We start from the raw sequence: 13,127 nt of genomic DNA on the forward strand, positions 1-13,127 counted from the left end.
TCCAAAGAGACAGAAGAGTGGAGCTGAGGGGCCTCGGGGCAACTGCTGCTGGGAGAAGCAGAGGCAGAAAGGGGGCTTTGCTCTCTTTGGGGGCAGCGCCCCTCGGCACCACTCCAGGGGCTTCTCAGCAGGCATTTGCCTACAGAAGGACTGCTGCCCTCGGTGATTAATTGTGGGGGAAAGGAGGGGGAGAAAGTGGGAGCTCCTTTCAGATCCCGGGTGGAGGATTGAGAGAGCTCAGATCTGCAGCCGAGGAAAAGCTGGGGGGGGGCGCCTCTTCCAGCCTCACCTGGAGACAGGCAAAGAAAGGTGTCCCTGGGTGCACTTTGCTCGCTTTAGCACTTCTCTGCCAAACCCAGCCACAGCCAGTGATTATTTGGGGGCAGTGGAGGGGGAGAGAGACAGAGAGAGATAGCATCTCTCACATTACCAGGGGAGGAAAGGAGATGAAACAAAGCTCACTCTTTCATTGAGACCTACAAAACGCCAATCTACCACGTTCTAGGAGTTATTTGAAATCAACAAAAGCTCCCACTTGCAGTTCTCATGCCTCCCGGCTCTTCGAGGAACCCCAGAGTCAGGTTCCTGAGATGCAGACACCAACCAGCTCCCGCACATACAGCGGGCGGCGGCAACAACAATCCCCTCCCCCCAGCGCCCACTGTTCTCTCCGTTAGTTCTCTATTTTTGAATTGCTCCCGCCTCTCTCTCTTTCCTCCCCCCCGCACCCACATGCAGACAGGCAAGGAAAGGGAGATGGAGCTGTGCGCAGCTCTTGGCTCCTCCATCAAAGCCTTGGAGATGCAGGCAAAGCTGTTGCAGCAGTAGTGCCCTGAGTTGCTTACTTCTCCACTACTGCCTCCTCCTCCTCCAGCACCTCCTTCTCTGGGTAGGGCGATTCTGAACTAACCGAGCATGCGAAGGCAATTCGGGCTTTGCCTGCATCTCCGAGGCTTCGATGTTGGGAGAGGCAGCGAAAGCTGGAGGAGGTGAGAGCTGCGCACAGCTCCGTCTCCCTTTCCTTGCCTGTCTGCATGTGGGTACGGGGAGGGGAAGGAGGAAGGAAAGAGAGGGGTGAGAGCAATTCAAAACTAGAGAACTAACGGGGAGAGCTAACAGTGGGCACTGGGGGGAAGGGGACTGTTGTTGCTGCCACCCACCATGTGAGGGAGCTGTTTGGCACGTGCATCTCAGGGACTGGACTCCGGGGTCCCTCGAAGAGCCGGGAGGCACGAGAACTGCACGGCCCAGATTAATTGCTTTTGGGGGCCATTTCTCCTGCAGCCCACCAAAATTTTGCCACGGCCCACCTGTTGGCAACTGCTGCTTTAACAGATGGTGTCTCCCTCAGCCCCCCAACATTGCCCAAATAGTTCTTTCACATTTTCTCCAAGGTCAGCTACATATGCCCAGTTACGTGATTACAATAGAACCATGGCTCTTTCTATTGCATTAAAATAGAACTTGTGTATAAGATGGAAATGTAAATATCAACATGGTCAAGGCTTATCTATAGTAAGAGTTCCTCCTGAAGTAGGAGGGTGTTGTCCTATGGTATGGAGAAGTGGAACACAGAAGAATGGAGCTCTGGAGAGATGGTGTTAATTTTCCCGCCACAGGGCAATGTCTGAGAGAACCCCCAGACTAACTGATGGATATTCCATGTTCTCAAATGTGCAAGAGGGGATACTGAGGCTTGTTTCTGATAGATCAGCATAAAAGAAGTTAAAGAATTAGAGAAGTAGGCAAAGAAAGCACAAATTCTGTTTTTCTTTACGCTCAATAAGTCTGTTATTTCACACAAGCAATATAAAGAATAAGGTTTCTTTTCTTGTGGTGGTTTATTTTTAAATAAAGATTATATTCCATTTGCTGGAGGAATATAATCATTATATATATGTGTGTGTGTGTGTGTGTGTGTGTGTGTGTGTGTGTATGGTATTCAGCTTTGTTCGGGTATTTTCCCACATCATTATAGTTGTGCTTTTAAAGTTGTAGCAATGTTTCGGCAGAATCTCATCTGCCATCATCAGGCTTCTGTATTGTGTTTGTCTGTGAGTCAGACTTTCACAGCCATTTCTGTTTTAAATTTGGGGCTAGCCTACTGCTGTGCCAGAATGGTTTTTTCTTCATCCTGATTGGTTGGGAGTCTTGGTCTGTGTTTATTGGTCTTGGAGTTGCTGTGTTCTGCTTGATTGGTGTTTCTAATATCTTCTGTCTGTTTTGTGGCTTTTTTTGTCTTGATTGGCTGGCAACATTGTGTTCCTGTATTGGAGGCTTTTAGTGCAGCTTGGCTCTGAGTAAATGGACGGCTATCATTTATTAGGAAGCTAGATTTCATCTGGGTGCCTGGTTGGGGTGTGTTTGAGCTGGAGGTATCAGGGGGGATCTGTTTGTGCCCAGGTGTTTGCCTGGCTTGTGGTGTGGAGATTTTTTTGTTTGTGAGTGCAGGCTTCCAAATAATTGACAGTCTGGTGGAATCATCTCTTCTATTCATGCTTTCAGGTCTTTTTTCAATCTCTATGGCTTCTCTGATAATTCTGTGGCTGGGGTTTTCTGTAGTGGCTAGGGTTTTGGTGCCATTGAAGTTGATGCTATGACCTATGGTTTTCATGTGTTGGACTAGTGAGGAAGTGTGTTCCAGCTTTTTGACTGCATTTTTGTGTTCATCCAGGCGGGTACTTATTCTTCTATTGGTCTGTCCAATGTATGTGGCAGGACATGATGCACAGGGGACTTCATATATGCCTTGGTTTTCCAGGTCAATTTTATCTTTGGGGTTTCTAAGGATGGCTGCTATTTTTCTGTCTGTTTTGAAGGAAGCTCCAAACAGCGGCGGCGGCTCCGCTTCCGTGTTTGGAGCTGCCTCTGCCGTTTGGAGCTGCCGCTTCCATGTTTGGAGCTGCCACCATGTTTGGAGTGGCGGTGGTGCTCCAAACAGCGGCAGTGCTCCAAACGCGGAAGCGGCAGCTTCTAACGGTGGCGGCGGCTTCTAACAGTGGCGGCGGCAGCTCCAAACGGCAGAGGCAGCTCCAACTGGCGGCACTCCAAACGGCGGCGGCAGCTCCAAACGGCGGCAGCAGCTCCAACGGCACTCCAAACGGCGGTGGCAGCTCCAACGGCACTCCAAATGGCAAGTCCCCCCACCCTTCCCCCTATTTTGCATGTTTTAAACTAGGCCTAAATTTGGGGGGAGGGGCTTAATTTGATTTTATGCCTAGAAAACATGTTGGGTCTTCCTATTGGTGGAGGCCGTATTGTTGGAGAAACACGGTATATATATATATATGAAATATGCTGAAAGCAATCCCACAGAATCCAATACAAAGGGTTCTTTCGCGTATGACCAAAATGGTTGTTTTCATATGCTCCTACATTTCAAAACATAGTAACAGGAACAACTTTGTTCATGTTTTTTTTTAATTGTGTAAAATCTCTATTACACTGTTGTAAAACTTGAATAATACATTATTTCAATATGGTTTGGTTAGCTTAAACCATTTTTTTTAAAAGGAGAGAAGCGTTGTATCAATATTATGATATAAAATGTCAGTGTTAATTTAGCTTTTTCATCTGAAACTGAATACACCATTAAAAAGCTGCTCCGGATTGCATCACAGTATTTGTTGTAGAGTACAATAAATTTCCGTCTTGAGCTGATTACTTAGCATTAAGGTCTCTATTGTATTGTTATTTAATGTTATCTGTGCATGCTGAAGGGGAAAAAGGGACGGAAATGAACAAAGCAAATTTGATAACAATTAAAATACAAAGGAAAGAGGAAGAGAAAAAAACACCATTTGACTTCTAACTTCCCTCTTTTGTGCTTTTGCTAATCTACAATACAATATTTATAAGCATTTGGACCCCTTAAAAGTCAGACTATAAGTGTTTATACTTGCCATTCTTACTTAAAATTGATTAAACTTCTGATGTAAATAAAAATTAATTTTGCCATTGTTGCATGCTCTGATGTTAAGTGCCCAGTCAGATATTGTCAGAATTGTATCTTTCTTCCAGTATTAGACTAAATTTATTCCTGCTGCTGTGAACATGTATCTTACTAAAGTTTCTTAATTATTTACTGTATTTATTTTTTTGGGGGGGATTATACCTATTGAAAAAAGAGTTTTATTTTACATTTAAATTCCACAATTTTCTGCATTGTGCTTTCCTAGAAGTCAGGGAAGAGCATTTTGTTTGGTGATATACATTATCTGGAATTCTTTACCTACAGGGAAATTTGGGTCCCATCAAAGGGATTGCTATGTGGTGGAACGATGAAAAAGGCCCTTTTCAGTTGTGGTCTCTTCTTTATGGAAAATTATTCCTCTGAGGTATGGTTGGCACCTAACCTGTTGTTTTTCCAAAAGATCCTAAAAACATGATTTCTAGAGATGCAGCCAATCAAGTGACTAATTTAATTGTGTTGTTGCTGCCATGGGGGGAGAATGGGGTGTTTTTAAAATGGGTTTAATTATATGATGAGGTTTTTAAATTTTGTAAGCCACCTGGAGTCATCTATGCATAAGTTGGGTGGCTATATAAATTTCTTTAATAAATAATAATAATAATGATCAAGTCTTAACAACAAATGCATACAAAGCCAGACTTCAGAAGATAGCAACAGAGAACAGTGCCACCTCTGCAAAGAAGCTGAAGGAATTAGTTAGCTGCTGCAAGAGGATCACTCAGACTGACTACAGGCAATAGCATGACAAAGTAGCAACAATGATGCATTGGAAGACGTGCAAGAAATACCATTTGCCTGCAAGCAAGAACCGGTGGGACTATAAAATGGAGAAAATAATAAAGAATGAAGAAGCTAAAGTGCTCTGGGACTTTAAAATTTAAACAGACAGGTACCTGTCACATAACACCTCAGACTTAAGAATTGTTAATAATTAAGACCAAATAAATCTGGATAGTGGATGTGGCAATCCCTGGAGAGAACAGAATAGAAAAGAAAGAACTGGAGAAGATAACAAAATACAAAGACCTGCAAATAGAAGTAGAACAATTGTGGTGGAAAAAAAACCCCATAAAGGTAATACCAATAGTAAGAGATGCTTGGGTGCAATCCCAAAACAATTAGAGCACTACTTGGATACTATCAGCATTGCCAAATTCACTGTAAGTCAATTGCAAAAGGCAGCTTTACTCAGAACAGCTTACATTCTGCAATGATATCTGCAACACCATCAAACATCCACATCTGCCTATCCTGGATCCTTGGGGAAGACTCGGTAGATGGACAAAAATGCCAAATCCAGTCTGAACATCTGGCCAAATGTACAATGAATAATAATGCCAAATCTAATCTAAACATCTGCTGACTGTGTTAGTAATCATCATAATCTACTACGCCATATTATTTCCTATTTAGTTTCTACCATTGAATGAATGTATAAGACATTTTCTTGGCTATTACATTTTTGGTTTTGTGCACTTTTCTGGGAAAGGAAAACTAAATTTATAGAAGACAAGATAATACAGAAGGTGTACTGATTAGGTGCAGTTGAGCCACAGCTGATTATATTTCCAGTTGTATGCTCACTGTTCAGAATTGTGTGATTTCATCTGAGAGGAAAGGAAAAGAAAGTCTGTATGTGAATTTCCCAACAAAATAGGGTAGTCATGTGAAGCAGCTGTCAGTCTTTAAGAAAAAGACACAAGGATGCATTCTTTCCTTCATGAGACAGCTGCATGTCGTATCTTGAGAAGATTGGTCTGCACAGTTGAAAAATGAAGATATTGAACATACAAAGAAGTAGCTAGACAGACTTACTTGGGCATGGGGTAGACTTGAATAAAAAGAACTATAGGCTTGGCCATAGAGAACTGAACATCCCTGCTGATAGATCAAGTAAGTTTGATAGTCAGCTGGTCTGACATTTAAAGAAGCACATTTCCTAATAAAATCCTAACCCTACTAATGCATTTTAGAGAACTGCATGTTATCTGAATGTATCATTGAATACATAGGAGTATACAAATGATATGAAATATAAATATATGAATGTCAAGGTGTGGTCCTCAGTGGAATTACAACTGCATGCAAGTATCCAGTGGGGTGTCTTCAAGGTTCTGCCTTGGGTTCGGTCAAAATTGGGAGTGTCCTATCAAATTCTGTACCTGTCAACAGTGGTGTCCCCCAGGGCAGTGTTATAGGACCAACTCTCTTCATACTCTACATAAATGACCTCTGTGATCATATTAAGAGCAACTACATTCTTTTTGCTGATGATGTAAAGCTGTTCAATACCACAGACAATACTGCTACCCTTCAAAAAGATCTTGACTATGTATCAGAATGGTCAAACAAATGGCAATTTCAAATCTCAACAAATAAATGCTCTGTCTTACATATTGGCAAAAAATAAATAAATCAGAAAATAAAATACAACCTGAATAGTCAAGATCTTGTTGATGATCCAAGCTCTGTAAAGGACCTTGGAATACTCATCTGTAATGATCTAAGTACTAGAGCCCACTGTACATAACCAAAAAGGCATTAAGAGTTGTTAACCTAATCCTATGTAGCTTTTTCTCTGGTAATATCACACTACTAACTAGAGCATACAAAACATTTGCTAGACCAATACTTGAATACAGCTCATCAGTCTGGAACCCACATTACGTATCTGATATTAGCACAGTTGAGAAAGTCCAGAAATATTTTACAAGAAGAGATCTCCACTCCTCTACTCATTGTAGAATACCTTATGCCACCAGACCTGAAATTCTAGACCCAGAAAACCTTGAATTACGCTGTCTTCGGTCTAATCTAAGTATGGTATATAAAATCATACATTGCAATGACTTACCTGTCAATGAATACTTCAGCTTCAACCATAACAACACAAGAGCACACAATAGATACAAACTCAAGGTTAACCTCACCAAATTTGATTGCAGGAAATACGACTTCAGCAACAGAATGGTCAATGTCTGGAATACTCTACCTGACTCTGTGGTTTCTTCCCCAAACCCCAAAAACTTTAACCTTAGACTGTCTACTATTGACCTCACCCCTTTCCTAAGAGGTCTGTAGGGGGGATGCATAAGCGCACCAACATGCCTACCATCCCTGTCCTATTGTTTCTTTTTTTTTCTTATTCATATCCATTTCATATATTCATAACCATGTTTATACTTATACCTGTTATCTAATAATCGCTTGACAAATAAAAATAAATAAATAAAAATAAAAAAATAAATGATAGGGTGTTTGGAGGCTAAAGTGTATGAGGAACATCTAAGGCAGAGGTGTCAAACTCACGTCATCATAGTGGTATCACGTGACATATCCCCTCCTTAGCTAAACTGGGCATGGCCGTGACCAGTGCGTGATGCATCTGGCCCATGGGCCGTGAGTTTGACAGGCCTGGTTTAAGGGAACCTTCTTTAGCCTAATGAAGAGAAGATTTAGGAGTAACATGATGGCCATCTTCAATAGCCAATACTTGAATAGCTGTCATGGAGAAGAGGGTGTTGATTTATTCTCCAAAGCACCTGAGGGCAGGATAAGAAGCAATGGGTGGAAGCTTGTCAGAGGGACACCCAGCCTGGAACAAAGGAGAAGTTTCTTAACAGTGAAAACGATTAGTCTATGAAATAGCTTGCCCCCATAATTATGTGTGCTCCATTGCTGGAGGTTCTTAAGAAAAGACTGGACAGCCATTTGTCTGGAATGGAATAAGGACTCCTTCCTTGGGCAAGGAATTGGATTAGAAACTGCTCAAGATCCCTTCCAGCCCTATGATTCTATTTCTGTTATTAATCACTATGGGCCCATTGAAGAACATGAGGTTTCTACAGACCAGTATTTCCTAAACTGGTGGTTTCCCAATGCATTGGAATATAACTCCATCTCTCATGGTATCATACCATTTTGCTTCAGTGGTGGGATTCAAAATTTTTTATTACTGGTTCTGTGGGCGTAGCTTGGTGGGCATGGCAGGGGAAGGATACTGCAAAATCCCCATTCCCTCCCTACCCCACTAACCTACTTTCCAGCTCCGTTCTCCTGTGCAGGGCAACAAAAGAAGACCCAGCCGATCAGCTGGGACTCGGGAGGCAGAGAATAGATGGGGGTGGGGCCAGTGAGAGGTGGTATTTGTCGATTCTCCAAACTACTCAAAATTTCCACTACCAGTTCTCCAGAACTGGTCAGAACCTGCTGAATACCACCCCTGATTTTGCTTGTAAATGATGGGCATATTGGGGGCAGGGGGAAGACACTAAGTTAAGAAATATGAATTTCTGGATGGGTGGTAGCAAGAACTAAATATGTGAGATAAACTGATTAGACAAATGCTACAACATATGTATTTGAATTAAAAGTCTGTCTATAAATATATAATGATAAAATTGGCATGGTGACATAACCACATACATGTTATCATTTTGGCATCATTGCTGCAGGCGCAACAGAACCCAGAGATATATATCTCCAGTTTTTACTCCCATGTAACTGCCCCGGGTTTCACATCTTCAGCATGAAGTTAAAGTGTTGTCCTGTTGGCAGGAATTTTTCACCCACACCAGCTACCACCTAGCCTTTATTTCTCTTTTGCTGCACAAATGTGTTGGAGGTGTCAGAATTAGTTTACATGGCAAAGCTAAGAAGTGTTAATCCCTGTGGTAGATTTAGTTATTTTTATCAACTGAGTTTTCTATATTGCTGCATGGAGGATGTGTGTGTCATCTTCTCCCCCACAATGACAGCCAAGATCTGTCTTCCAGAATCACTAATGTAGCTTTTCTGACTCTCACTCAAAGCCATGAGATTTCATAAGTTGACTGGAGGTTGACAATAGTAATTATTCAGTCACTCATTATTATCACATAGCTTCAGCAGAGGCTGAAGGAGCTGAGCTATTCTAATACTCGAATTGCGTACGTTTTGCTTTTAGTTGATCTTGATGTTTTATTCCATTAAGTGACCGTGGGTTTCATAACTGAAACTTACCTTTAACTTTGCTCACCTGAATGAAATCCCTCCTTTCCCTACATTTCCCCAAATACCTTCGCAAATATTTTGGAAGATTGTTAAGAGGTCTTTGCTTAAAGCATTGTCCTGCAGAAAATTAGCACAGAGCATGGCCATTATTTTCCAAAGCCTGACACAGCATGGGTCCAGGCAGTCTGAAAGACTACCTCCTTTTATATGAATGTCCACATTTCCTGAGGTCATCTAAAGAGGTTCCGTGAGATAAAGAGGGGGTATCTAAAGACCCTGTCTGAGATATATAGAAACTATCACTCAGGCCAAAGGGGCTGAAACATTTTTTTTAAGTCCAAAGAAATGACATAATATTTGGAAATGGATCAGGCAGACACTTCCTTAATTCACTAAGCTATAAGGAGGAAGAGGAGGAGGTGGTGGTGGCACAGCATAATCAGTTTTGTAAGATTCTGTTACTATTGTCGATTGCAATAAAAGTTGTTTTAGCTTCTTGTACAGTTGATTTCCTCATCTGGTCTGACAGTAGCTGGTTTTCTACTTACTGCAACTCCAAACAGAGACAATCCACGAAAGTCAAGAATGAGTAAAGTCAAGAATGAGTTTCCTGTGTCTGTTTCCTTTCCTCAGTAAATTGGACTTCGCTACCAGAGACTTCAGGGGTCTTAAGCAAAGCTAATCAATAATTTCTCGAGAACCAGATCAAACTTGCATTACTATACCGTTTTGTTATGCTTTAAATTGTCATCTTATTGATGTGGAATTCATGTTATGTTGATTTAATTTGATATAAATTCCACATCTTTTAATATCATGTCACATTACAGAATAGCTTTCACTCTATAGCACAAATCAAACATCAAGATTAGGATGTCAATTTATTATTATTCATTAATGAGAACAGAATATGAATATATATATATATATATATATATATATATATATATATATATATATATATATTCTTAAGTTTTCGCGGGTACTTACATGTATGGTATTCAGCTTTGTTCGGGTATTTTCCCACATCATTATAGTTGTGCTTTTAAAGTTGTAGCAATGTTTCGGCAGAATCTCATCTGCCATCATCAGGCTTCTGTATTGTGTTCATCTGTGAGTCAGACTTTCACAGCTGTTTCTGTTTTAAATTTGGGGCTCGCCTACTGCTGTGCCAGAATGGTTTTTCCTTCATCCTGATTGGTTGGGAGTCTGCACTCACAAACAAAAAAATCTCCACACCACTAGCCAGGCAAACACCTGGGCACAAACAGATCTCCCCTGATACCTCCAGCTCAAACACACTCCAACCAGGCACCCAGATGAAACCTAGCTTCCTAATAAATGATAGCCATCCATTTACTCAGAGCCAAGCTGCACTAAAAGCCCCAAATACAGGAAACACAATGTTTCCAGCCAATCAAGACAAAAAAAGCCACAAAACAGACAGAAGATATTAGAAACACCAATCAAGCAGAACACAGCAAACTCCAAGACCAATAAACACAGACCAAGACTCCCAACCAATCAGGATGAAGAAAAAACCATTCTGGCACAGCAGTAGGCTAGCCCCAAATTTAAAACAGAAATGGCTGTGAAAGTCTGACTCACAGACGAACACAATACAGAAGCCTGATGATGGCAGATGAGAGTCTGCCGAAACGTTGCTACAACTTTAAAAGCACCACTACTATGACGTGGGAAAATACCCGAACAAAGCTGAATGCCATACATGTAAGTACCCGCGAAAACTTAAGAATATATATATATATATATATATATATATATATATATATATATATATATGTATGTATGTATGTATGTATGTATGTATGTATGTATGTATGTATGTATGTAGATTTTTCACGGGTACAGGTATGCAGATCTTGGCATGTTCGGGTCTTTTCCCATGTAAGATTGAGAGTATCTTGGCGATGTTTCAACGAGGTCCCACTCGCCATCTTCAGGCTGGTGCTTTTGGCTTCGTGCTTGTGCGAGCAAAACATGATTGGAGCTGCTGTCTCTCTAGAAATACTGGTGGGGAGGTTGGCTGTGTTGTCATTTCTTGATTGGTTGATGGAGTTGATGTTTGCAGATTGGCTGGCTTTTTCATAAGAACATGTGTGGCTGAGGTATTGGCTGTGTGTCTATCAGCCTCCTGTGTTGTAACAACCTGGGTAATGGGCTGTGTGATGACCTTCTGAGTTCTATTGTTTTGACATCCTGGGTCTTGTGCTGTAATCTCAAATGCTGTAATGTCAAAACAATAGAACTCAGAAGGTCATCATATTTTGTGATTACTTTGCCAACTGTCTAGCTTATATTATGCTACTATCCCATACTACAGTTTATAAACTTTGGGTGGATCTATTTGATTAATATTTTCCACAAATTGATATAAAGCAGAAGTCACAATATAACACTATTTAGTAGAATCACTGTGCATAGTTTCAAACCAGAATGCTGAACTAAGTTGTAGCAGAAACTGCTGGACATGCCAAGGAATTGTGCTAATACGTTCTGATTTGCTCTTAATTTTATCTCAATACTCAGCTGTGATCTAACAATTAAAAACTGTAGTTGTTGGCAGCACACTGCACATTGTTTGCACATAGAATGCCCAAAGTTCTATATCCAGTTAACTGTTAATTTAAGATTTTTGCTAGAGATTCAGACTGGAGACTCAAATTCAAGTTTATCCTAAGCAAATTTTCTCTCCTCCAGAAGGATGAGGACTGCAGGAATATTTTGAGGCAAATCAAGATATATTTAGTACAAATCTCTTACTGTTCTATTCTTGTAGACATTTGAGACATAGAATTTAAAGTGGGACAAGCTGTAATCACTACTTGTGCCAGCAAGGACAGAAGCAATGTCTGGATATAGTAGAGTAAATTTGCTTTCTTTTTATCACATCCCACTTCAATTGTCTGTAATGGAGAGAGAATTTAGTTACCTACTCTCCAGACTGGCGTGGTAGGGGGAAAAAAAGACTCAGGGCTTTCTAAGAGGACAAACAATTGGATCCAAATCTCTTTGCTCAACCCATGAATTATTCCAGGATCTTCTGCTGGTTTCTATTGTTAGGAACAGTAGAAATATACTCAGGACTGAAGTGGCAGGCAGAACAATCCTATGACTATCTACCCCATCTGTTCTTTTCTGAAATGGCTGCTCACGGGAGATAGGATTGCTCTGAATATTAAGCTACAACTGAATGTTTTGGACAGAAAATGAGGGTCAGTATGGGAGTTGGAAGCCTTTGGGAGTCAAAACTCTATTCTTTCCACCTGGAACACCCCCAAATAGACTGATATCATACTGTTAAAGTCCAGCCACCAAATTTCAATTGTAATTCATCTTTTTCCATCTTTAATCCTAACCCCCATATGGAAATTGTATCTTCCATTATCATTATGCATTAGTTTTCATCCTGTGTTTGTTCCTATAGATTGTCTCATCTCTTCTTGTTACCTCCTACTATTGCCATTTAGCTGTGGGAGCAAAGGGAAAGGAAATTTTCTTTGCACAAAGTTGCTCTTTCCCAGTGATTTGAAATAGTTTTGGCCTACCTTTATCATAAAAAGGGTTCTAATAAAATATATCTGATCAAATACATGTGGGAGGGGCTCAGCTGGTGTAAAGCGGCAAGAAAACTAAAGCACTGAGTATTTCTGACAGGAAACCGTGAGTATTTGAGGAGGAACACAATTTCTGATAAGCAAGGAGCTTATCCTCAGCCAAAGGGATGACCTACCTTTCCAATGACATCATTCCGGCTCAGCTTGTCCTTATCCATGACCGTAATGATTATGGTGGTCTCCCTCAGCTTCTCTGTGGGGATGTCGAACATGAAGGATTCATTGAACACTGGGTTCAGGCATCGCTTCATCACCACTGTCTTCTTCTTTTCCACCCGCTTATCTTTGTACATCAGCCACACCTTCACATAGGGATCTGATGCAAGGAAAATGGACATGATTGCCAGGATTTAACTGAGGAAACAGTGTAAGTCATAGAGGGAACATGCCAGTACTTAACACCCTTACTGAGCCTGCTAAAAATCATTTGTTTCTTAAAATATGATGCACTTAAATGAAATTGAAAGTACAAGGTTCAGTTTTATTTATAGAAAAAGGTCCAAATGTAAATTTAAGTAAATTTT

The 13,127-nt window shown here is 40.9% G+C and overlaps 1 protein-coding gene across 7 annotated transcripts in view; it reads right to left on the reverse strand.

The window, feature by feature from the left end:
* The window catches only part of SYT7 (synaptotagmin 7), a 294,001-nt gene that overhangs the window by 11,182 nt on the left and 269,692 nt on the right, over window positions 1–13,127 (reverse strand). For all 7 annotated transcript variants that reach the window (XM_026682555.2, XM_087950626.1, XM_087950624.1 and 4 more), the window contains one exon: window positions 12,720–12,919. In XM_026682555.2, coding sequence (XP_026538340.1) covers window positions 12,720–12,919 — 200 coding nt within the window. The remainder of the gene's footprint in view (window positions 1–12,719; window positions 12,920–13,127) is intronic.

This window comes from Notechis scutatus, chromosome 1 (assembly GCF_049901735.1).
Source record: "Notechis scutatus isolate UNSWTSFEM ecotype Mainland chromosome 1, rNotScu1.2, whole genome shotgun sequence".
Classification (NCBI taxonomy): Eukaryota; Metazoa; Chordata; class Lepidosauria; order Squamata; family Elapidae; genus Notechis; species Notechis scutatus.